Source organism: Mauremys reevesii, linkage group 9 (genome assembly GCF_016161935.1).
Source record: "Mauremys reevesii isolate NIE-2019 linkage group 9, ASM1616193v1, whole genome shotgun sequence".
NCBI classification, from domain to species: domain Eukaryota; kingdom Metazoa; phylum Chordata; order Testudines; family Geoemydidae; genus Mauremys; species Mauremys reevesii.
This window is the reverse complement of record NC_052631.1, coordinates 49,276,016-49,299,848: the sequence shown is the minus strand read 5'-3', so window position 1 is coordinate 49,299,848 and position 23,833 is coordinate 49,276,016. Positions and strand designations below refer to the sequence as shown.

General features: G+C 44.6%; 1 protein-coding gene across 1 annotated transcript in view; it reads left to right on the top strand.

Moving 5' to 3' along the window:
* C9H3orf70 (chromosome 9 C3orf70 homolog) overlaps positions 1-15,641 on the top strand; it is a 38,279-nt gene extending 22,638 nt beyond the window's left edge. Inside the window, exon 2 of the mRNA XM_039489903.1 lies at positions 12,018-15,641. Coding sequence (XP_039345837.1) covers positions 12,018-12,574 — 557 coding nt within the window. The 3' untranslated portion in view covers positions 12,575-15,641. The remainder of the gene's footprint in view (positions 1-12,017) is intronic.
* The last annotated feature ends 8,192 nt before the right edge of the window (positions 15,642-23,833 follow it).

Genomic DNA, 23,833 nt, shown 5'->3' with positions numbered 1-23,833 from the left:
CATAAATCTATCAGAGAGACAAGGTGGGTGAGGTACTATCACCAACAGAAGCTGGTCCAATAAAAGAGAGAGACGAGCTTTAGAACTTACACAGAGCTCTTCTTCATGTATGAGATAAGCGCGAAAGCTTGTTTCTCTCACCAACAGAAGCTGGTCCAATACAAGATATTACCTCACCCACTTTGTGTCTCTAATATCCTGGGACCAACATTGCTACAACTTCACAGCATAAATCAGTAATGGCTAGCATGTCCCTTCACCACAATACAACTCACTTTGTTAATGCATTGAGAAAAGCCTGTGGTGGCTTTTTAATCATGTATAGAGAAGATGGGGGCATCTAAAATATTCCTTCTTTGTTATTTTCATATCATAACCACTGTAGTTTGTAGAAATCTTACTGAGATAGGTCAGCCTTACAATATCCTGGTGTGACGTCTCTGCTTAGAATGGGGAGATTATAAAGGAAGGGTAGAAATTTGTAATGTAATTTAATTTTTTGAAAGTAAAAAATATGAGGGAAAAATGCATGACTAAGGAGCTTCTTTGGTTATCTACAAACAAAAATGGAGCCTTAACGTTTTTGACCAAGAATTCCCTTTAGGATTGGGCCCTTGTATTTGAACAATGACAGTGCTAGAAAAGGAAACCCAGACAGTGCAAACCAAACCTCTTTATACTTGGTGATTGCCCAGAATCTTGGACACCATAGATCAGTCAGGCCACTCATTATTATACTGTAACTACCGTCCTAGTAATCACATGTTGTGTATATATAATAATTGTTGAAACGGATCTTTAATGGCCCACAGCTAGGCGGATTGTTACTGGTACCAGTGAAAATTTGGAAACAGTATGCTTAATTTATTTGAGTATTTGAGTAATTTATTTGAGAAGGAATCACAAAAACAGTAAGGGTTATAGAATACACATCTCCCTAATAAGCCATAATTCCCCAAACATAAAATCTCAGTAACAATGCTGGCCTTACACAGTATCCTGATTGGCAAACAAAGCAGGTATAGCTACCAGTCCTAGATGGAGACTTCTTGTCTTCTCTTCTTCTCCCCTCTCAGGTACTTGGTCTGTCAAATGTCCCCTGAAGCAGGCTCTTGGTTACCCCAAGGCCTTCTGTCTTACAGCATCATGAACCTCTTCTGATGTTAATTGGGGAGCTAACTAATTTACTCTGCTTACCTATGACTCCTCATTCTCAAAGGAGTCACAGGTCCCAGAAATATGCCCTGTGGGTGTTTCATTACTGGTTTTCTCTAATTAATATTTTAGAAGGGGGCTGCAAAACGGAGACAGACAAAATATCAATTGATGTTTACCCGCTCATCAAACATTCACTTGAGCCCTGAGCGTGATGCCATTCAGAAGGGTCATTTTGACCCAGGTCAGCCTGTACCAAGCTCACTGATAGCATGTTTTTACGTTTTCTTTACCTGGTGAGCTTGTTCTTGGCTGATATATTTCAAAGGTCGATGCTGAAACATACACACAGATAGAGCCTTTATTAACCATTCAAGTGCAATTTTAGCACTTTCAGTAAATTTCCACATCAACTGTCTGATGCTAAGAGAATCCTGCCCCCAGAATCCTCTAGCAAATTCAGATGTATCAAGTCATACCAAACTCATGCTTAGCACATTCATTCATATCAGCCACAGTAATTCACAATAAAATGGCACCATCCCAACAATAATATTTGAGATGTAATTCTCTCAAAGTACTTTACATAAAGGTGGGTATTATCTCTGTGGGTTTTAGCTCTCAGATGTTAACTGACTTGCCCAATGTCAAACTGAATCGGGTATAGAATGTGTGTTTCCTGAATTTCCAGTCCCCGCTCTAAGCGTATTAAGCTGTACTGCATTCACCGTGGTTTTTATCATATGACATTATTTGGCTATATTTCTTTAGGACTCTGCTATCCTTTTCCTCAAACAAAGTGAAGAAAACCACATATAGTTCAGAAAGTCCTCTGAATGGAGCAGGAGCCTGACAAAGGGGTTGGCTTAGATGTGGGCATCATTCATGGACACCAAAAGAAAACACAAAAGGTGTGTTGGCCTACACCAGGGGGAACCACATTCACATTCCATGTGTAGTATGCACATTCCAATAATATCCTGTGTTCCTGTCATAGGTCTCACCCCCACTTGGAGCTGTTGGGTTCCAATGTGGGGACCTGCCTTGGTTTCCCTCTAAACTAAAATCCTAGATTAGATCTGGTAAAACTGCCACCACCCAATCAGGTACGTGGATTGGGACACAATCCTTCCCCAAAATCCTAGGGGATCCCAAGAGCCCCAAATCCATGGAGTTCTTACACCCAGGAGAAATAAACCATTCCCCCCTGCTTCCTCCCCCCTCCCTTTTCCTAGGAGAGATACCGGGATTTAACTACAGAGGGATCCCTCCCCTTTCCCTGAGAATCCACCCAAGGAAAGGTCAACCAAGTCCTTAATAGAAAAGAATTTATTAAAGAACAAAAAAAAAGAAAGTCACGGTCTCTGTAACCAAGATGGAACAATATACAGGTCTAAACTTATCAATCTCTGGAGAGAATTCCCCCTCCCCCTTTCTCAGTAAAAGCAATATCAGCAAACAGGAATAAAGAATTTCCTTTAGCAAACACACAATTGCAAATATAGAAAGCAACTCAAAAGACTAATTCGCCTTTCTAATTAATACTCACTAATGAATAGTAGGAACTACTCCAGGAGAACTTGGAGACATGAGTGGCCTCTTTTAGATCCAAAGAAAGCTCTGAGCAAACAAAGAACACAGACAAAGGCTTCCCTCCACAGAGATTTGAAATGATCCTGTTCCTTGATTGGTTCTCTGGTCAGGTGTTTCTCAGGTTACTGAGCTTGTTAACCCTTTCCAGGGAAAAGAGACCTTAACCCTGATCTGTTTATTTATGACAGTTCTCTAATCCTGGAATTGTAAGGCATACACACACTGGTTGAACTTTTTGGAAAAACCTCCAATGTGTCTCCAGAGATGGTAATTTTTAGACACTCCCTGTCCACTTGCTGTGGCATGGGGACAAACACCATGATTTTGGAGCCCTGTTACAGGCACATGCTGTATGTTTGTATTAACTAAAATAATAAAGTATTCTGTGTTTTCAGAGGATAGGATCCACATTTTGAGATACTTACACTTTGGCAAGCCAGCCAGGAGGGGTTGTGAGCTTCTGGTCCCTGAAGCTGGAAAACAACCCCTCCAGAGAACAGAACCTAAAAAGCTATACATCTAGCACCTGCAAGTAGGTATAGTTCAGGGGATGTACTGAACACAGGAAACAAAGATGGCTAGTGCTGAGCTGGAAAATATATGCATACAGATAGAGAGGCAGTTTTACCAGCTATAGAGTGACTATCTCATTATTTGTGATCACTTAAATGTTTCAGGAGAGAATTGAAGCAGAGTTATAGGAAAGACCTGGTTGGCTCTAATTAGATATATTAATCAAGTCTCTGTCACTGGACCTAACCAGTCGGCCACTAAGGAAGAAAACCGGAGAGAATGCAATCCCAGCAAGAGAGAAACAGCAGTACGAGCTCTGCAGTGTGCAGCCCTGCTGCAAATGGAGTTCAAAGTGACAGGACAGATTGTCTGTTTGAATCAGAAGGTTGGATGAAGTTTTTCTAGTGCAGATAGGAACAAGACCATGAAGTGGCTATGCAGAACCTTGATGTAATGGAAGCAGTGGTTAAAGCAATTACCCCTGGAACAAGCCCTTGGAGTTAGATGGAAGGAAATAGTACCATGACATTACCAAAGCTGAGAATTTTAAGATCCTACTGTGAAGTGATGGATGCAACTGAACTGTATTGTAATTTTTCCAGTGCTGCCCAGGGTCCTAAAGATACACCTCAGGATTTCCTGGTACTTGCTTTGGATTTGTGACAGAAAGTACTGCTTGCGTCACAGGAAGCCGATTCCACTCTGATATATGATCCACTCCTCGTGCAAAATATGTTCCTTCTTTCAGTCTCCAGTGGGCTGCAGAATAACAACATTCAGACTTTACAATCTCTTAATCTGTGACTGAACTATTTCCAAGATAGCTCAGTCACAGGTAAAGCTCTTTTGGAGAAACTAAATTCTGTAACTGGCAGGAAAAGAGGAAAAACACAAAGTAGCAAGAGAGGCACGAGGAAGAGCTGAAGACCCAATGTACTACAACAGGTCTTTGTTGTTGGTGAGCCAGACACTGACGAGATCGCAGCACCAATTTAAAAACAAACAAAAAAAACCCTTGTGTCAGCAACTTAATGGATGAGATTGGAGAATTGAAGAGCAGCCTAGCAGAGGTAAGAGCTACAAATGGAGATGGCTGTTATCAAGCTGGTTCTGAAGGTACCCCATCATGACAGGAGACCACTCCAATCCATCCCACAGAAAGCTCTTCAGAGGTGAGGCCATCCCAACTGCTAGATGGGGGGCAAAGGTGATACATGCAACCACTGTTTGCGGTGTGGGAATGAAGAGCGCTACTAATCTGGATATCATAATGATACCTCATGGAATGGACTGGAAGGGAAACTACACCCAGTTGCTCCAAAGGGACCTCAAGGGACCAACCAAGCCCAAAGATCCCACCGAGAGACAGTTGCCATAAATAAGAAATTGAGAAACCCATGGGACTATTAGAACTAGACATAGAATCATAGAAATGTCAGACTGGAAGGGGCCTCTATAGATCATCTAGTTCAGTCCCTTGCACTGAGGCAGGATTAAGTATTATCTAGACCATCCCTGACAGGCGGTTTTCTATCCTGTTCTTAAAAATCTCCAGTGACGGAGATTCCACAACCTCCCTAGGCAAATTGTTCTAGTCCTTAACTACCCTGACAGTTAAGAAGATTTCCCTAAACCTCCCTTGGTGCAATTTAAACCCATTGCTTCTTGTCCCCATTGCTTCTTGACCCCCCAGAGCGATGCAAGTTTCAGTGCTGTAAAGTGGCAGTGTAGCCAGTGCTACAGCGCTGGGAACTATTCCCCTTGCGGAGATTGTTTTATTACAGAGCTGGGAGAACTGGAGCCACAACTACACAGCCAAGTTAAAGCGCTGTCGGCTGTGATTACTACAGTTAAACCTAGCCTATTTTACCCATTTGTACTGAATGCTTCAGCCACTTTCTTACTGGTATGCTGTACCGGCCCGTACTGGCTTACTTTCACCTCTGTTTTTTTCTAGACCTTGTAATCTTTTTTTGTTGTTGTTGTTGTTGCTGTCCGCTGAACTTTCTCCAATTTTCACATCTTTCATGAAGTGTGGTGCCCAGAACTGAGGTCTTATTGGTGCTGAGTAGAGTGGAAGAATTACACTTACAACACTCTTGTTTAATATATCCCCAAATGATGTTTGCCTTTTTTTTTCTTTTTCTGCAACCATTTTACATTTTGACTCATAATTAGATTGCGATCCACTATGACTGCCAGATCCTTTTCTTCACTACTCCTTCCTAGCCATCATTTCCCATTTTGTATTTGTGCAGTTGATTGTTTCTGTATTTCATCCTATTTATTTGACTCTTTTTCTCCAGTTTGTCAAGATCACCCCAAATCCCTCATTCCCAGCCCCATCCCAGAGTCTGCACCCCCCAGCCAGAGCCTTCACCCTCCCCCCCTGCACCCCAATTCCCTGCCCCAGCCCTGATCTCCCTCCAAAATCCTTGGTCCCAACCCAGAGCACACTACTACAACCCAAACCCCTCATCCCCACCCCCACCCCAGAGTCTTCATCCCCAGGCGGAGCCCTCACATCCCCCCACACCTCAACCCTCTTCCCCATCCCAGAGACCCCTCCCACACTCTGAACCCCTCAGCCCTAGCCCAGAACCCCCTCCCGTACCCCAAATCCCTCATCCCCAGCTCCACACCAGAGCCCGCACCCCAAGCTGCAGCCCTCAACTCCCTGCATCCCAACCCCCTATCCCAGCCCAGATCCCGCTCCTGCACCCTAAACCCCTAATTTCTGCTCCCATCCCAGAGCCCTCACCCCCTCCTGCACCCCAACTCCCCGAGCCAGCCCAGTGAAAATGAGCGAGTGAGTGAGGGTGGGGAGAGCGAGCGACAGAAGAAAGGGGGGATGGAGTGAGTGGGGGGGCAGGGCCTCAGAGGAGGGATGGGGGCAGGGGCAGGGCAAGGGTGTTCAGTTTTGTTTGAGTAGAAAGTTGGCAACCCTCTTTGATGCCTTTTGAATGGGGTTAAAGCAGCGGCACTGTGGGACACTGGTGCACAGGTGTGCATAGTGCCATGCACATGGGTGAAGGAGACCCTTCCTAATGTACCAGTAAGGGAGCTCCTGGGGTTGCTTGAGAGAGATCAAAGCCTGAGCCTCGCAGCTGCTACTGGCACCCCCATTGCCTATGACAGGTGGGTTGAAACACATTTTCAGTAGCAGACCCCATACTGCTCACGGCTCAGGAGATGGAGATTCCTGTTGTGTACAGTGTCATTGATCAGGTTGTTAAACAGCATTGTCAGGAATGGCCAACCCACCATGGTCATTTGCCAGCAGCTCTTCCCCATGTTCAGCAGAAAACAATGAATGTGTTGGTACTCTTTCTGAAGGCACCAAAGTCCAGGGACCTTGGTATGGTAGGAGTAGGGAAATGTGGGACATAATACACTTGAAATGTTGGGCTCAGAGACTAGCAGAAAGATAATCTAACAGCCGTGGCTGAGCCAGGGATTCAGGGTCAGTGGCCAGAAGGGTTAGAGCTTAGGGAGATCCTACTCTGAATTCTCCAGGGGTCTTCACGCTAAGTCAGTATTCCCATCAGTTCAACCTGCTGAATGGTAAAATGCCCAGCCAGGTGTGCAGTGAAAACTCAGTGAAGGGCAGTCACTATCCTTGTTCTGTGAGGGAAAAAAACTAAAAATAACCAAGACAAAGCAGTTCAATTTTGCTTGTATGTGCATTAGGAAATTTCATCACTCAGTTTTTATTTGGGCAGACATTGATGGCACAATGGAGTTGTCTGTCAGAATTACACACACTGCAGTGAGTGGTGGTAGACTATTGGGTAGAAGTGTGTGTTGTTTTTTTTAATCTGGATTTTCTTTGGTATAATAACCTTAAACTGTGTCCTTTGTTCCTGATTTTCTAGTGTGGTTAGTTTTAGAAAACAAACAAAAACCTACTGTGTGTAAACTGGAGCCAGCCAATATTTTTCAAATTAAAAGTTTCTTTTTTTTTAAAAAGTCCTTTTTTGAAAATGAAACTTTTCACCAAAAAATCAATGTTTTTGAAAATTTTTGTGCCTTTCACAATTAAAAAAAAAAACCTATTAAACACACAATTGAAAATGTTTGTTCACCAAAATCTGGTTTTAGGTAAACTAAAAGTGTGATGGTCATTTTGAATGACAAATATCAGGGCCAGAATTGTGTAAACACTTTTGAAACCCCCGTTGGGTCTGTTAAGATCTCTTCTAAATGAAAACATGTAGAATTTTTTTTTTTTTTTTGCAAAACTAGTTTTTCACTTTCTGGCTGGCTCGTGTGATCGCTTCTGAAAAGCCCATTGTGTTTTCACTGATAGCCCATGGCAGTGGACTCGGGGGCAGTTGCAGAAGTGCTTGTTTTGCCATAATTTCTGTCTGGCTGATGCTAAACTGCTGGCAGGAATGCTGAATGCACTGGACTCAGGGTTTGGGTGGTGGGAAGAAACCATCTTTCTTGAGAGCAGAGAGAGAGGGAAGTCCCCCTCTTCCCCGCTCCAAAAAAAAGCAGCAGGGAGCAGCAAGAGAGCAATGGATAGCTGCACTGGAATGCCCACAAGCCCCTAGAATCAGTGAGCAGGAAACCCTGGATGAAACAAGGTTATCTCATCCCACTGCCTGGGGGCCTCATATATCTGATCATATGTGAGGATTTCCGTTGGGGGGTATAACTCTCAACACAAGTATGTGAAATCTATGAGTGGGACATAGCCTTCCTGTGAGAAGGATCAAAGAGAAGCAAATGTGGGATGCTGGAGGCAGCTGTCTGAGTCTCTTTCCTGTCTCTATGCCCATGTCCAATGTCTGTTAGTTCACTGGTTTGACTGCTTCTGGAATCCTGTGCCAGTTCTGGTGCCCAGAATTCAAGAAGAATGTTGATAAATTGGAGAGGGTTCAAAGAAGAGCCATGAGAATGACTAAAAGATTAGAAAATATGCCTTATAATGATAATAGATCGAGCTCTTTGAATCTTAGCATAATTAAGAGAAGGTTAAGGAGTGATTTGATCTACATGGGGGACAAATATTTAATAATGGGCTCTTCAATCTAGCAGAGAAAGATCTAACACAATCCCATGGCTGGAAGTTGAAGCTAGACAAATTCAGACTGGAAATAAAACATTAAATTTTTCACAGTGAGTAATTAACATTGGAACAATTTACCAAGGGTTTTGGTGGATTCTCCGTCACTGACTATTTTAAAATCAAGTTTGGCTGTTTTTCTAAAGGATCTGCTCTAGGAATGATTCTGGGGAAGTTCTCTGGCCTGTGTTACACAGGTCAGACTAGATGATCACACTGGTTCCTTCTGGGCTTGGTATCTGATGTTACACTCCACAACACTCAGTGCTGGGATGGCTACAAACGATCCAGTCATGAATTCCACTGCTGGTACCAGGCCTAGCCCTGTACCACGACAGGGTTGAAGTGAGGAGAGTTTGGTGTGACACTGTTCCTAGTGATAATTCACACCCTTGTAATGCATTAGGGCTTTTGAAAAGGATGATCAGGATGTAGGCCAAGTTGAGAGTTTAAAAATATACATAAATCTCCATGACGCCCAGCTTGTACAGAGGTAGGAGACTGTTTGCAAGACCTACTAAACCATGGATGAAGCAACAAAGAGTCCTGTGGCACCTTATAGACTAACAGATGTATTGGAGCATAAGCTTGGATGTGTCACTAGATCCAGCTCTGTGTCTGCTAGAGGTGGCAATATTAGGCACTCCCTGCCCTGGCCGGTTGGGTTGCTGTGGTCTGACACTGTTCTCACACAGAGTCCTAAGTCTCTGCTCTGCGCAACATGTGCACTGTATGTTTGCACTGACTGAAATAATAAAGAATCCTGTGCTTTCAAAGGACAAAATCTGCATTTTGAACCATGTTAGGCAGTGCTGCACCTCGTCATCAGAAAGTCGTCCAATAACTGTATTTCCTCTTAAGCTACATCTTCACAGTAAGAATAAGAGGAAATGCCTTCCATTCACTTTGAAACAGTCCCCTTGCTCAAAAGCCCCTCCTGGTTAGCAGCCTCAAAAAGGCAACCACCCGTAATCTGCTAACAAATGGCTTATGGTAGGCCCCTGTTTAAAAAAATTCCCAAAGCAAATATAGAAATCAAACTAAATAGAGCTAGAAACAATCCAGCTAGAGAGGCTCCAGTGTCCTGTAAGTGGGAGATTTTTTTGAGATTCAAATGAAATACATTGCGAAATGTGTGTTTTGGTTCTAGTTTTGACTAGTGTGAGTTAAAAGTCAGGGGAGGGAATATCTGGGACAAACAGTGAAAACATCAAAGGCCTGCTTTGCGGGGAGCCCTGCTCCATTGTATACTGAGCTCATCATAATTTTGAGAGACGCTACAGAAAGTGGTATGGATGGTTAAGCCACAGGACTGGGAGACTTCTAGACAGTCAAAAAGAGCAAGATGCTAATGAGGGGAACTGCAACAAAAATCCATGGCTTTGATATTAAATTTCTTGCTTACACACTTAAACATTCGCTCTGGTATCTGACCACCTATGGTACTTTGCCTCTGGATCAAAAGATTGTAATTTAGTGCACACCAAGGCTTGGCTGAGCGCACACAGTCCATTGCTCATGGTAGGGAGTGCACCCCTTCAGAACAAAAGTTATGCGGATGTCCGTACAGCTCAGCTGTGGTAGCTTAGAGTCCAGGGTACTTTTAGGGAAAAAAAGATGTAGGATAAACAGTGCTCCTTCTCCACCTATGGTGGATGTCGCAGTCTGAGCTGCTCTTAAGCACATAATGACTACTTTGCTTCACTCCTGCTTACGTAGCTCTGCTAGGTTCTAAAGCACTTGGGATACCCAAAGGATTCTATTAGATGTGTACAAAAAGGGGGTTTTGTTCTTACCTACTTACAGCTCTGGCATTAGAAATTTAAATAATTTACAGCTTATTTTTTTCTTCTTAGGTAACCCTTGTGCTTGTAACTGTTCTGTAATTGAGCTTTATAGTTTGTGAAAGTCATAGTAAGACTTAACCCTTTTAGAAGGTAATTATGTAAACTAAATGCTGCATTTTATGGTCCTTTGAAGTAGTCTCAGATTTCTGTCTTTCATAACAAAGTACTGGTTTTCAGTTCTTTCTCCTTATTTCTTTCTTTAGCATAGCTTTACAGACTGCCTGATCAATTCAGCATTGGAGTCCTCTATACCAACGGTCCCCAACCTTTTTGGCACCAGGGACCGGTTTTGTAGAAAAAAAAATTTCCGCGGACCTGTGGGATGGTTTTGGGACGATTCAAGCGCATTACATTTATTTTTGTACTTTTATTTCTATTATTATTGTAATATATAATGAAATAATTATACAACTGACCATAATGCAGAATTAGTGGGAGCCCTGAGCTTGTTTTCCTGCAACTAGACGGTCCCATCTGGGGGTGATAGGAGACAGTGACACCCGAAGTGTGTTGCTTATGTCCAGTCTACTCCGTAATCTCGTTTTGGTTGCTGTCACTGCAGAAAACCCTGCTTCACAAAGATAGGATGTTGAAAATGTTTATCAGGGGACAGGTAGGGGGTGGGGTCCTGGGGGAAAGCTGGGGGTCTCAGGAGGGCAGTTGAGAACAAGGAGAAGGGAGGCTTAGATAGGGGCTGGGGTCCCAAGGGGCAGTTGGAGCAGGGGTCTTGGGACGGAGCAATTGGGGGACAAGGAGCAGCGGCATTTAGATGGGGGTGGGATCCTGGGGGGCAATTAGGGGCAGGAGTCCCAGGAGAGGGGTATCAGGGGACAAGGACCAGCGGTGTTAGATAGGGGGTGGGGGTCCTGGGGGGCAGTTGGGGCAGAGGTCTGGGGAGGGGGCAAACAGCGGCTGTGGGCCGGGAATCAGAGGGCTCTGGGCTACCCGCAGCCCTGGGGAGCTCTGAGCCCTTTAAATCCCAGCCGCGGCTGGGAATCTCTGCGGGCAACCCAGAGCCATTTGATTCCCGGCAGCGGCTGGGATTAAAGAGCTCTGGGCTCCCTGCGGCTGCAGGCAGCCCAGAGCCTTTTGATTCCCGGCCGCGGCTGGGATTTAAAGGGCTCTGGGCTCCCCTCCGCTGCGGGCAGCGCAGAACCTTTTGATTCCCGGCCGCGGCTGGGATTTAAAGGGCTCTGGGCTCCCCTCCGCTGCGGGCAGCCCAGAGCCCATTGAATCCCGGCCGCGGCTGAGATTCAAAGGGCTCCCCGCGGCTGCGGGCAGCCCAGAGCTCTTTGCTTCGTGGCTGCGGCCGGGATTCAAAGGGCTCTGGGCTGCCCGCAGGAGCTCCGTGTGCGCTCGGTTCACGGCCCGGTTGTTGGGGACCCCTGCTCTATACAACCAACATAATCCTATTTTCTTATTACATAGCCAGATAATCAAAATGCCATAGGCATTCCCAGAGCTTTGGAGTTCCCTTGTTTTCTGCCTTAAAATTCCATCTACTAACTACACAGAGGCCGTTTTGAGACTAGAGAAAGGGAAATGCAAATATACTAACAAAATGAACTCATTTTGACAAAGAATAGACTAATTAATGTTAAAATAATTCAGGTCATCAAAGGAAATATCTGTCAGAACTGATCCCTGTTTATTAAAGGACAAGATTAATGTGAAATATTCTTCACAGGAGTTTTCTGACTGCTTTCTTTTGTTTTTTAAACCAGTTTGGTGAAACACCATGTATTTTTCTTCTTTATTGATGAACTAGTAATAATAGGATGATATAATCTGTTTGTAGCAATTATGGTTTTTAACTGTTATTTTTATATTCCCTACAGGTAAATATGTCTATCAGCCAATGACTCCTGTGGAACAGCTTCCAAGCACTGAAATACCTATCCAACCTAGGGAATCCACAAACACGATTCAGATCTCGGTCTCACTCACTGAACACTTCTTGAAGTTTGCACCTGTCTTCCAGCTGCCGTTACCCCCTGACTCCCCACGATACTGCACAATTTCCGACCTCTTTATCGACAATTACCGTGTGAAATGCATCAATGGGAAGATGTGCTATGTCCAGCGGCAGCCTCCTGCTGCGCCCCATAAAATGAAGCCTGAGGAGCTTGCTGTTCGCAATGCCTTAATTTCAAAAGAGAGCAATAAACCAAAAATAGATCACTGCTCTTCCCCTTCCAGCTCCGAGGACTCTGGGATCAATGCTGTTGGGGTTCCCTTTATGGAGTCGTGTGATGAGGACACTGAGGAGGGGGCAGAGCTAAGTTCTGAAGAAGATTATAATCCAGACAGCAGTTGGGAGCCAGATGAATGCCCCCTTCTGTCACCCTCACAGTGTGAACTGGAAGTGATCGAGACTATAGAAACCACCGTGTGACACGCCGTGTTAGAATCAGTCCCACATACACTAACCAATATTGCTTTTATAGCATTTATATTTGCTTTCTTTCTGACAAGTCCTTTTTTCCAGTGCACTTGAGACTTTTCAGCCTCCTCACAGAAGAGCAGTAACAAGACTTGCACATCAGTGAGTTAGTTATTTGAATAACTAATTCTACCAATTAATTTTAATGCACTCCCTCACTAATCGGATCTCCCACTTCTACATTTAAGTGATGATAAAAAAATTATATGGCTTTTATGACAAAGTGGGCCTTATCTTAGTCTGGGTCACTTCCTTTGCAGTTAATTGTAACAAGAATTGCACCCTCCTGCTGTTTTCTTCTGTTGGGACATTTATGATGTACTTTCACAGCACAGGGGGCATTACAGAGCAGCATGGGGAAGGTTATGCAGTTGGCCTGATGGCCGAGAAGTCTTTATTCTCTCCTTCTGTCACACAAACGCATACATCTGTGCCCAGTTTGGAGATCCGAGGTACTTCCTCTGTTCTCCTGCCAAAGGCTCCCCGGATATCTGCACTGGAGAAAGGAGTGTTCTGTGATTCCTTTCAAACCCTATCAGTTCCCCCTCTTCCAGCTGATAAGAGAGCAGTGCAAAGTGCCTCCTACCCTCTTCCAGGCTATGCATAATGCATCCACAATAGCTAAGCTCCTGCTAACGTAAAAGCCAGGGACTGAGCTAAACTCCACTGATGAGTGAATTGTTTTGCTGCCAATCTATCATTTAGTCAGAGCCAGCCATTCTTTCTTCTGACGTAAACAAAAAAGAACGGCACTAGTTTTTGTTTGTTTTTATTTTAGGTGGAGATTTCGGTTGTAAAAAAAAAGCCACTCCAGATTTAGCTGTGAAGTGACAGCTAAAGGAGAGAGAGCTCAATCAGAAATGGTTCCAAAATAACACGAATGTTCTGTGAAGAACCATCCTGCATTGAAAGGGGGTGGGATAGATGAACGAATAGTTCAGTTCTGTCCTTTGTCTGAATATTTGCATCCTCTTTGGTGTGATTAGGATTTAGTTGAATTGGTCCAAACTGTTGCCATTGCTAAGACCAAGTCTGAATCTGTCTGACTTTAAGGTAAACGCTAAAGACAACAGATTGGGGTGAAGAGTTGCAGGACAGAAAATGATTAATTGGTCTAACACTTTTCCTCAAGCCCTTCTTCCTAATTTGATCTCAAGTGTTTTTATGCTATTTCCTCCAAATTTAAATTTATTGGCACTGATTAGATGAAAATCTTGATAAACAAGGATTATCTACCTTAACTAAGACTTTAAAGTCCCAATGTACATGTATTTGTTGTAGAGTTGTTAAACAATACTGGGTTACAGTTACCAATAGTCGTGCTATTAAGAAATACACGTCTGTGACACCTTAGTTTTCTGTGTGTATTTTAGCTGGAGAATGATAAAGAGGTACTCTCTAATCAGTTCAACGGTTAGACACTGATGGATTCTAAATCACACTTAAGCAAGATGGTAAAATAAACATTTTTCTGACATGCTTCAGTCCCTTGACAACCTCTAAATGTATTGTTCTTCTTTGAAAAGTTCTGTATGACTGAACCAGTTAGGTACAGTTGTAATAACAGTTCTGCTTCTGACTGTAAACATAGCCTTGTTGTAATTCTTTTGTTTGCTATTTACCTTTCAAAATTATTGGAGAGAATAAGGATATATAAACGTACAGTTTTAGTTATCAATACTAGAATCTCTTACTCTATGTTGTAGAATGGAAAAATCTTTACCACTGTATCCTGACTTATTGCTAATTTTTATACACTTTGTAATCGACACCTTTAGAAAATATTTAGACTACAGTGTGTGTGGTAGGAATTTAACATGAATTGTTATATAAAGTAATGTACTTTTTGACTAAAATAACACTTTGAGAGGAGAAATAATAGGTTTTATAGTTTTGATGAAGTATATAAACAGTGCAATGTTTGTTAACCAGATGAGGAATTCGGCCCATGTGCATGAGCAGATATAGTCTTACCAGGCACTTCAAGAAACATGCTGTTTGGTTGACATTTAAAGAAGATTGTAGAAAAAGCTATTTAAATGGGATTTTTTTTTAATTTTTTTTTTAATATGGGATTTATCTTTCTTGGGTAACCAGGGTTTTTACTTTGGTGTTGTTCTGTCTTAAGCATTCTCATAAATTAGTTTTCTTCTACCTATGGAACTCAATTAATGCTATTGAATTTGTAGTATAATCCTTCAAATGTAATTTGAGACTCTGAAGAATCTGAAAATCTGTCATCTTGTGGCCTGCCTGGCTGATTTAGCCCCCTGGAGGGGTTCTTCCTGTTGATGACTAAGTGTATTTTCAGGGATCTAACATTGTCAGAGGGGCCCTGCTGGAGAGAACAGTGGAAATCATTACAAATTATATTTTGGGGTAGGAACAGAATATTGAAAAGGGCAACCTGAGACCTCAGTCGTCTGAAGGGGGAGACCTCCCTTCTTCCTTTGAACTTACGTAAACACGCCTGCTGTCAGCAGAGCTGTAATAGTGTCTAGTGAAAATTAGTCAGGTAGTCATGACTAAGATTAACTGGTGACACAGATTCCATATCATCGTTGTGCCAGGATACATCTCTTTCCAAACTGTTAGTAACTACTGTGTCAGTCTCTTTACCATGATCTGTTTAAAAGTCTTAAGCACAATGGGCTAAATCCTAACTTGTATTACACCCTATAGAACCCCATGGATTTTAGTGGAGTGCTTGGGGATAGGGAAGGGCAAGATTTTGGCAAATGTTTTAACAACTAATTCTATAATACATTTCTCAAATTTATGTTCAGTTCTTGAACCAGACTCTGAACAGATCGCTCTGTGTGTACTACTTCAGAAAAATACTACTTTCTTAAATAAATGTGATTTGTTTTCTTTTGCACAAGCACAGATTTAGGTAGATTTCTTTTACAGAATATCTTTCTGATATCAAAGTTATACGTTCTAATTTGGGTGACCGAGGAGTGTCCTATTTCAGGTGTATGTATTTCCTCTTTAATAAAATACTTAAACCATTGAAGCACAGCTTGTCTTAAGTAACTGTGTATCCTATATATTAGAGTGAAGTGTTTCACAGTTTTAAAGTAACAGTCACTCTTACCCCAATTCAGCAAGACATCTAGCTTTCCGGACAGAAGTAGCTGTGTTGAAGTCACATGCTTCAGTACCTTGCAGCATTGGAGCTTCGATCACAAATATTGTCTGAAAGTTTAAACAACACAAGTTCTGACTTTAATTTAAATAAGGGAGACCATTATTGGATACTGGTGTCCATGCTTCCAAAAGGATGTAAACAAATTGGAAAGGATTCAGAAAAGAGCTACAAGATAATTTGAGGTCTGGAAATCATACCATATAATGAGAGAGTAAAGAAGCTCAGTCTATTTAGTTTATCTAAGGCCTAGTCTACACTGGGGGGGAATCGATCTAAGTTACGCAACTTCAGCTACGTGAATAACGTAGCTGAAGTTGACGTACTTAGATCTACTTACTGCAGTGTCTTCACTGTGGTAAGTTGACGGCTGACGCTCCCCTGTCGACTCCGCCTGCACCTCTCACCCTGGTGGAGTAGCGGAATCAACAGGAGAGCACTCGGCGGTCAATTTATCGTGTCTTGACTAGACACGATGAATTGACCCCCCCGCTGGATTGATCACTGCCTGTGGATCCAGGGGGTAATGTAGATAAGCCCTAAGAGACGGTTGCGGTAACTTGATCGCCGTCTACAAGTTCCTACATGGGGAAGAGATTTCTAATAGAGATCTTTTTAATCTAGCAGAACATGGCATAACGAGGTCCCATGGTTGGAAGCTGAAGCTAGACAGACTCAGACAAAAGGTAGGTACATCTTTTCAGCAGTGACTGTAATTAACTATTGGAACAATTTATGTAGTGATGTGGTGGATTCTACATCACTGTTTTTAAATCGAGATTGGATGCCTCTTTATTTAATTTCTTGTGCTTAATATAAATTATAGGCTTGAAGCAGGAATCACTGGGTGGCATTCTATGGCCTGTGTTGTGTAAATGGTCAGACTATACCAGTATTTCTCACATGTGGCCCCTAGAGGTTTTTCTTGCAGCCACAGCCTTTCGGATAGTGATGGGGGGGAGGGGGAAGCAGTGGCTCCTCCCCTGGGGCTGCCAACAGGAGTTGGGCCCAGCCCTCTGCTGGAGCCACAAATGCCGGAGGAGCAGGCAGCTGGTGCGAGTTCCCCACCTACCCAGGGGTGGTGGGGTTGGGCTTCCGGCTTCAGCCCTGCGGTGGTGGGCACCAGGCTCTGGCCACAGGCTCCATCCCCAGCTGGGGGGCTTCAGGCTCCAGTCCTGGGCTCCACTGCCTCCTTACCCACCTCTCCATCCACAGCTTAATTCTGGCTTGCCCATGCTATGCAAGTCTGCTGTGAACAGCTATATTTGTATGTTTGGTTATCACTTTTCACTGCCTCCCAGCTAGCAAGTCTGCTGTGAAAAGTGATACACAATAGTTTTCACAGCAGCAGCCTTCCTAGCTAGCAAATCTTAAAAATAAATAAATAACCTGCCAAAAAAAAACCCCCCACAAGAATGTGCAAAGCTAGTCTGTTTAGGTCCAGTAAAGAATAAAGACATTGTACATTATTTTTATTACCAAGTCTCCAAAAAAACCCTACATAAATAAATTACAATGATTTGGACGTGTGTATGTGCATATTTATTTGTTTTTCCTAAAGTTAATTAAGTGTTTTAGGAAAAATTGCCAGAGTGGCCACCAGCAAGAGTAGGTGGCTGCACTCTTAGGCCACGAGAACTCCTGGACTAGACTATCATATGGCCCCTTCTGGACTTAAAATTCTGAATGCAGTAAATGCTGGAGAGGCATTTGTGACCTGCAGATTACTTTCTATTTCAGCCCACTAGCTTTGCCAGTCATCTATTTAGGACTGGCAGGAAATATGCAAAGTACAGCAATCAGCCAGTGAGGGCGATCAAAAGGACCAGATTACTTTTAGAAGTGGGGCTCAGAGGCATGTAGCTGAAAGGTACATTAGTACCAAAGAGTAAATATTACTCCATCCACCTTGCTTTTAGCCCAGAGGAAAAGTTTATAATGAAATGACACCAAATGACTTGCTAAGAATTATTTCCTCAGTGATGATGTTCTTGGGTACTTCCTATCTAGACTTGCAGACACAGCAGAGGACAGATGTGCAGCTTCAGCATAAATATTGCATGAGTAGAGTTGTAGTTAAAATAATCTTTAAAAACCTGTGTTTGAAAGTCAGAAACTTGGCATTGGGGGCTTGAGGTGGGCCAGGTGGCTTCCTGTGGCCCTCTGGCAGCATATGGGGACTCAGCCATTGGGGATCAGGTCTCAGCTGGCAGAGCCATCCCATCACTTGTCATGTGGACTTGGGGGCCTAGCTTCTAATCATTCTCACTCATTTGTGAACCTGTCTGTTTCTGCACTCTCCTGTTTGAGATGGGGTGAGTAGAGTGCATCCAGCATTGCAGCGGGGGATGCCACTGCTCCCCCGCATGGCATTGGGGTTCTGTCATCCCCAGGCTGTTCCTCCCTGCCCTCAGGGTTGCTTTCCCATTTGCTGCTGTCACCTCTGCTTTAAGACATGAGCTTGGTGTGAAGATCTCTCTCATGACTGGAATAACTCAGCTGTACCTTGTTTGGGTCAAGATAGTGAGTTAACAGTTAATTTTTGGCACACTTCTATCTTCAGTCTTCAACACACCACCCCCTTGTGCTGTGCTCTGCAGCTGCTGCATAACTGTTTTCTGACTGATCCTCCCTCTCCCCCCACCCCCCCAATCCACCCCTCTTGACTGATGACTGAGGACAAAGAAAACTGATTAGTCAAAATTTCAAATACTCCCCAAACTTTGCAGAAAGCGAGTCATTTAGCTCTTGTCCCATGATTTCTGCCTCCCTCTTTCTCAAAACTGACTTGTCACTGACTCTCTCCACCCGGCACTTCCTGCACCACCTATGGCTGAAGCCACTCACATGCAATGGAGCACAGTGAGTGGTGGTGTCTATAAAGCAGGGAGAGTCCAGTCCTGCCCTCATTGCTGTGAATGAAATGTCAGCAGAAGCAGCAGTAGGCTGTGGGTGAGCACTGCCCCCATTCACTGCTCTGCAGTGCCTTTTGAGTGAGGTGAGCTGAGCAGGGAGAGGGATGGTCACCATTGTATTTCACTGAGGGGGGGGGGGGGAAGGGGGGCTTTAATGCACATGTGCCTAGAGCTGCAGCGTTAGTACAGCCTGAGTCTCAGATTATATGGGCCTGCCCTGGGTGCTTGATTGGAGTAGAGACGTACCCTAACCCATGTCCTTTCGGGCTAACCCGGCTAACCACTAGGGGGAAATCTCTTGCTTATGCCTAAACCCCCTGCCCTCTGGCGTCCAAGCAGCATCGAGATGATGTGTTCCTTTTGTTTGTGATTTTTAATGCCTCCGCCTGTGCTGTAGTCAGATGATGGGAGGAAGCAGAACAACACTGGCTTGTGGCCCTGGGGGGTTAATGGACCATTTGTGTTGGGCTGGATGTAACAACTTCTGTTGATGAGCATTTCACACCTCTTAATGGCTCTGTGCTGTCTGGTCACAGAACTTTACAGTACACCTGCTCAAATGTTACCTTACACTAAGGGCTATAGCGCTCATAAGTGAGATTAATGCATGCAGCAATTTACAAATATTCCCTAAAGGCTAAATACATTTTTATAATTCCAATACCTATTTTAACAATACTAACACTCAGTTGATCCAACAGATTCCAGCTATGGAGTTGTCAGTGTGCAATTAAGCTGGGGTCCTTTGGCATGAGGTGGCACCTGGTCTACCAGCATCACAGGCGGTACACGTCTGTCCCCCTCAGGGCAACATAACTGTGCTTGGTAGTGCACTGGACAAGGCAGTTTCAGCCACAGTGACATGCATTTTGGTCACGAATGAGATGAGCACACCGTCAGAGACATGAACAACTTCAGCATTAAAAACAATTAGACTGGCAGTTACGAAAAGATTGGGGGTCAAACCTATTTTAAAATAAGTAGTCTGGGTTTGTCAGGCAGAACAGCAGTGTCACAGCATGGTGTTAGCTGTTAGCAAGCATCCCAAAATAGGCCTCTCAGAGGCCAGCAAACTGTAAGGCCAGGTTAAGAAAGGCACCTGAACCGAGAGAGACACTGCGGCACTTGCATGCAAAATGTGGCCTTGTGTCTATGTTGCATGCATGGTCATGCTGTGAGGAAGATGCCATTGTTGTAGGCAGCTGGTCTTACCCCCCTCCCCCAATGGCATCCTCCATGCATGTTCTGGTGCTAGATGGCACGGTCCTGTGGGTACAGCCAGGCAGGAAATCATACTTTGTGTATATAGATCGATGGCGTGGCCCTGGGTACCATTGGCCTAGGAAGAAAGCCTTCCCTTGAACAGGTGGCAGGTCCTGCTGCCCTTGGAGCTTGTCAGCCAGTAGCACCATGGCCAGGCACAGTAGTCCTGTGCCCCCAGTACCAGACTAACTAACCGGGATGGGGAAAAAAACCTGACACACACTAGAATATGTTCCCCTTCCACCTTGGGCTAGGGACAGGCGCTGAGGGCAAGCCTGTGAAGGAAAAAAAAAAAAAAAATCACAGCCTTGTGCTCCTTGGTGTTTACCAAACTTCCATGTCCCACTAGTGGCTGTAGGGGAAAGGCAAGGTTCCCTGTAACTGAGCATCATGAGCTTGGTGACAGAGGTGTGCGCTTGGCAGCATGGAACCCTCAGAAGACCGGTGCCAGCCCCCCAATGGCACCTGGCCTAAGGCATTTGGCTCTGAGGGAAGACTGAAAATTGTCCCCTGGCAGCATTTTGGGATCCTAGTGCTGTTAAAAGCATTGTATAGTGACAGCCCTGTCCCGGAGAGCCAGACATACATGCTGTCCCAGTCTGTCTAAAGTGAGGCTTATGCAAAACCTTAAATGTCAGAAACCTGCAACCACCACCAGGGTATCTGACACCGTGAGCAAGAGGTGGGAGTGGGAGCACCAGAGCTCAAGTTCAGCCCCAAAGGTTTAGGCTTACAGGGTAACCAGGAGCCCGAGAATGCCACCTACCGATCCAGCCAAGAGCTGGACTAGCACATGACTAGTGTATGCTGGCTTGTTGGGTTATAGGTGGAGATAAAATGGGAAATTACAAGAAAAGGGCAGCGGCACCAGCTTTGTCAGCGGGCTCCCCTAGGCTTCTGGTCAGGTACCATTGCTATCACCACTTCTCGGGGGAGAGGGGTGCAGGGCATGTGATAAAGGTGAGACCCTGGAAGTATGGAAACTTCTAAAAGGCAACTAGATATGCCAGACAGCTTAGGGACCATGTTTAGTCATAAACTTTGGTAGCTTGTGTGTCTTTGTGAGCGAGCCATTGGATTCTTGTTCCACCGTGGAGGGCTACTGAGCGTCCCCAAGCAACTAAAATCATGGTGGCAAATTACTGCAGATCCCAGGCCAGGCCACCAACACCAGAGAAGTACCAGGCCCTGGGGAAATTGTATATGCTAGTTCAGACCAGGTTCAAGAAACCCAGGAGACAAAGCAAGAGCTTGTACCATGGGGGAAGCCTGGACTGAGTCTGTCATAAACAGATAGTTAAGGGTTAAAGTCTGTTTTACCTGTAAAGGGTTAACATGCAGTACCTGGTGACCACCTGACCAAAGGACCAATCAGAGACGAGATAATTTCAAATCTCTGTGGAGGGAAGCCTTTGTCTGTGTTAGAACTCTTTTAAATCTAAAAGAGACCAGTCATGTCTCCAAGTTCTCCTGGAGTAGTTTCTACTAATTAATAGTGAGTATTAATTAGAAAGGCGAATTAGTCTTATGATTTAATTTCTATATTTGCAATTGTGTGTTTGCTAAAGAAAATTCTTTATTCCTGTTTGCTGTTACTTTGCTTTCACTGAGAAAGAAAGGGGGAGAGGGGATTCTCTCCAGAGATTGATAAGGTTATACCCTATGAGTGTCCAGCTTGGGCTCATAGAGATTCTGTATTTTCTTTTTAGTCTTTAATAAATTCTTTTCTATTAAGGACTTGTTTGGTCTTTCCTTGGGTGGATTCTCAGGGAAAGAGAAGGGGTGGGGTATCCCTCTGTAGTTAGATCCCGGTATCTCTCCTAGGAAAAGGGAGGGGGGAGGAAGCAGGGGGAATGGTTTGTTTCTCCTGGGTGTAAGAACTCCATGGATTTGGGGCTCTTGGAATCCCCTAGGATTTTGGGGAAGGACTGTGTCTCAATCCACATTCCCTGATTGAGTGGTGGCAGCTTACTAGATCTAAACTAGAATTTTAGTTTAGAGGAAAACCAAGTCGGGTCCCCATCTTTGAACCCACAAGCTCAAAGTGGGGGTGAGACCCTATGACATGGTGGCAAAATCCATGCGGGTCCCCATCTTTGAACCCACAAGCTCAAAGTGGGGGTGAGATCCCAGGACAGAGTCAGAGATCCAAAACTGACATGAGACTGTATCCAAGAGGGTTTAACCCTGCTGGAAGGGTGTGGAGACCTAGAACCTGGCAGAGCTCCACATGGACACTAGGTGACACCTCTTAACATGGCATCTGTGTAGACTAGTTATGTTTATTTCTGAAATGCTTTTGTTTTAAAATAAATGCCCTGGCTGTGTGAAAGCCAGCTTGTTACTGGTGACCCTGTCACTGTCCCTGAGAGTGACCTACAGGTGCAGGACTAAGGTCAGACCTGTTGAGATAGTCACAGTGAATTGCAGGGGGACTGTACCCCTAAACTTGTAATGCAGAGGGAGAGGACAATGGGTTCTGGCCCACAGAGTGGTGATAGCTGGAGGCCTGAGGGGAGCCCCACAGAAAATCACAGAGGTGGCTATCACCAATCACGAGTGGATGGACAAAGAACGTTGACCCTGACATGAGGGGATCAAAAAGATGGCTTGTCAGGGCTCTCAACCTGAGCAGTAAGGCCCATTGCGGAACGAGCAGCCTGACTGCCAGCATGGCTAATAGGACTGATAAGAACCTGGCTACCTGGTGGTTCTCTGCCAAGGAAACTGCAGATCCTGTGACTATCACTCGGAAGGAAGGCTGAACAATTAACTCAAAGACCTCCTGATTCAGGACCCACTTGAAGGAGTTGACCTTGCAGCTGCTGAGCCAGTCTGCCTTTTAGTTCATATCTCCTTTTATGAGAATCACTCTGAGGTATAAGAGAAAGTGTTCCACTCATCATATGACTTCCATTGCTTCTGTTCCTTGTTTCCCCGCAGTTATTCACAAATACAACCATGTCAGTCAGTGTTGTCTGACTGAATCAAGATGTAGTTGCCCTCTAGGCTGGACTGAAACCATTGTAGTGCCAGCTTGACAGCACTTTGATCTAGAAGGTTTACCCTATGGGTCCTTGCTCCTTGAAACATCAGGCAGTCAGCACTGCACCACTGTTAAATAAATGAGTGACCCCTGCTCCTCCCAGCAGGAGGAAGGGAAAGATGAGTTTGGCCCTACTCTGATGGGAGGTGCTGAGAATCCCCCTTCATTAATCTCTGCCACTGCTCTGACTTCCTACTGGGGCATGTCAGGCCCAGCTTAGCTGCCTGGCAGGGGGCAGACATATGCTAGGTCAGATGTCTTCATAGAATGGCCCTTTGGCAAATCTCACCAAACTGGTATCATAGTAGCCTAGCTAGAGGCTACACAGAGACAGAGTCAGACAGTCTCTGGCCCAAGAACCTCAGAGTTTGAACAGACAAGACAAAGGGGAAAGTGAGGCACAGGGAAGGGACATGACTTGGCACTTAACAGGTCAATGACAGAGCTGGGAACAGAACCCAGCTATCTTGCACCCCCATCCTGTGGTCGATCCTAGGCCATACAGCCTTCCTGAGGGAACTGCCATCAACAAAATGTCATTGTCTGCCAGGAGGCCTCCAGGGCTCGTTAGTCAGAAAAGAATTCACTGTGGGTGTTGAGGGGCTGGAAGAGAAGGAAGATGTGTTACCAAAGACCCCTCCCCCCACAGGGAGCAGCTGCACAGTGACAAAGGCCTTATGGTCTGAAGCCCTTTAAAGGATTTGAATAGAAACATCTTCGAAATGCCTCCACTGAAATCTATGTGATTGGAAGAGCTGGCCCTTTAACGCAGGGACATGGGGACTAAAAGGGCAGCGCAGCACTGCGAGCCCTTTAATCTAGAAATAGCAGGAACTCTT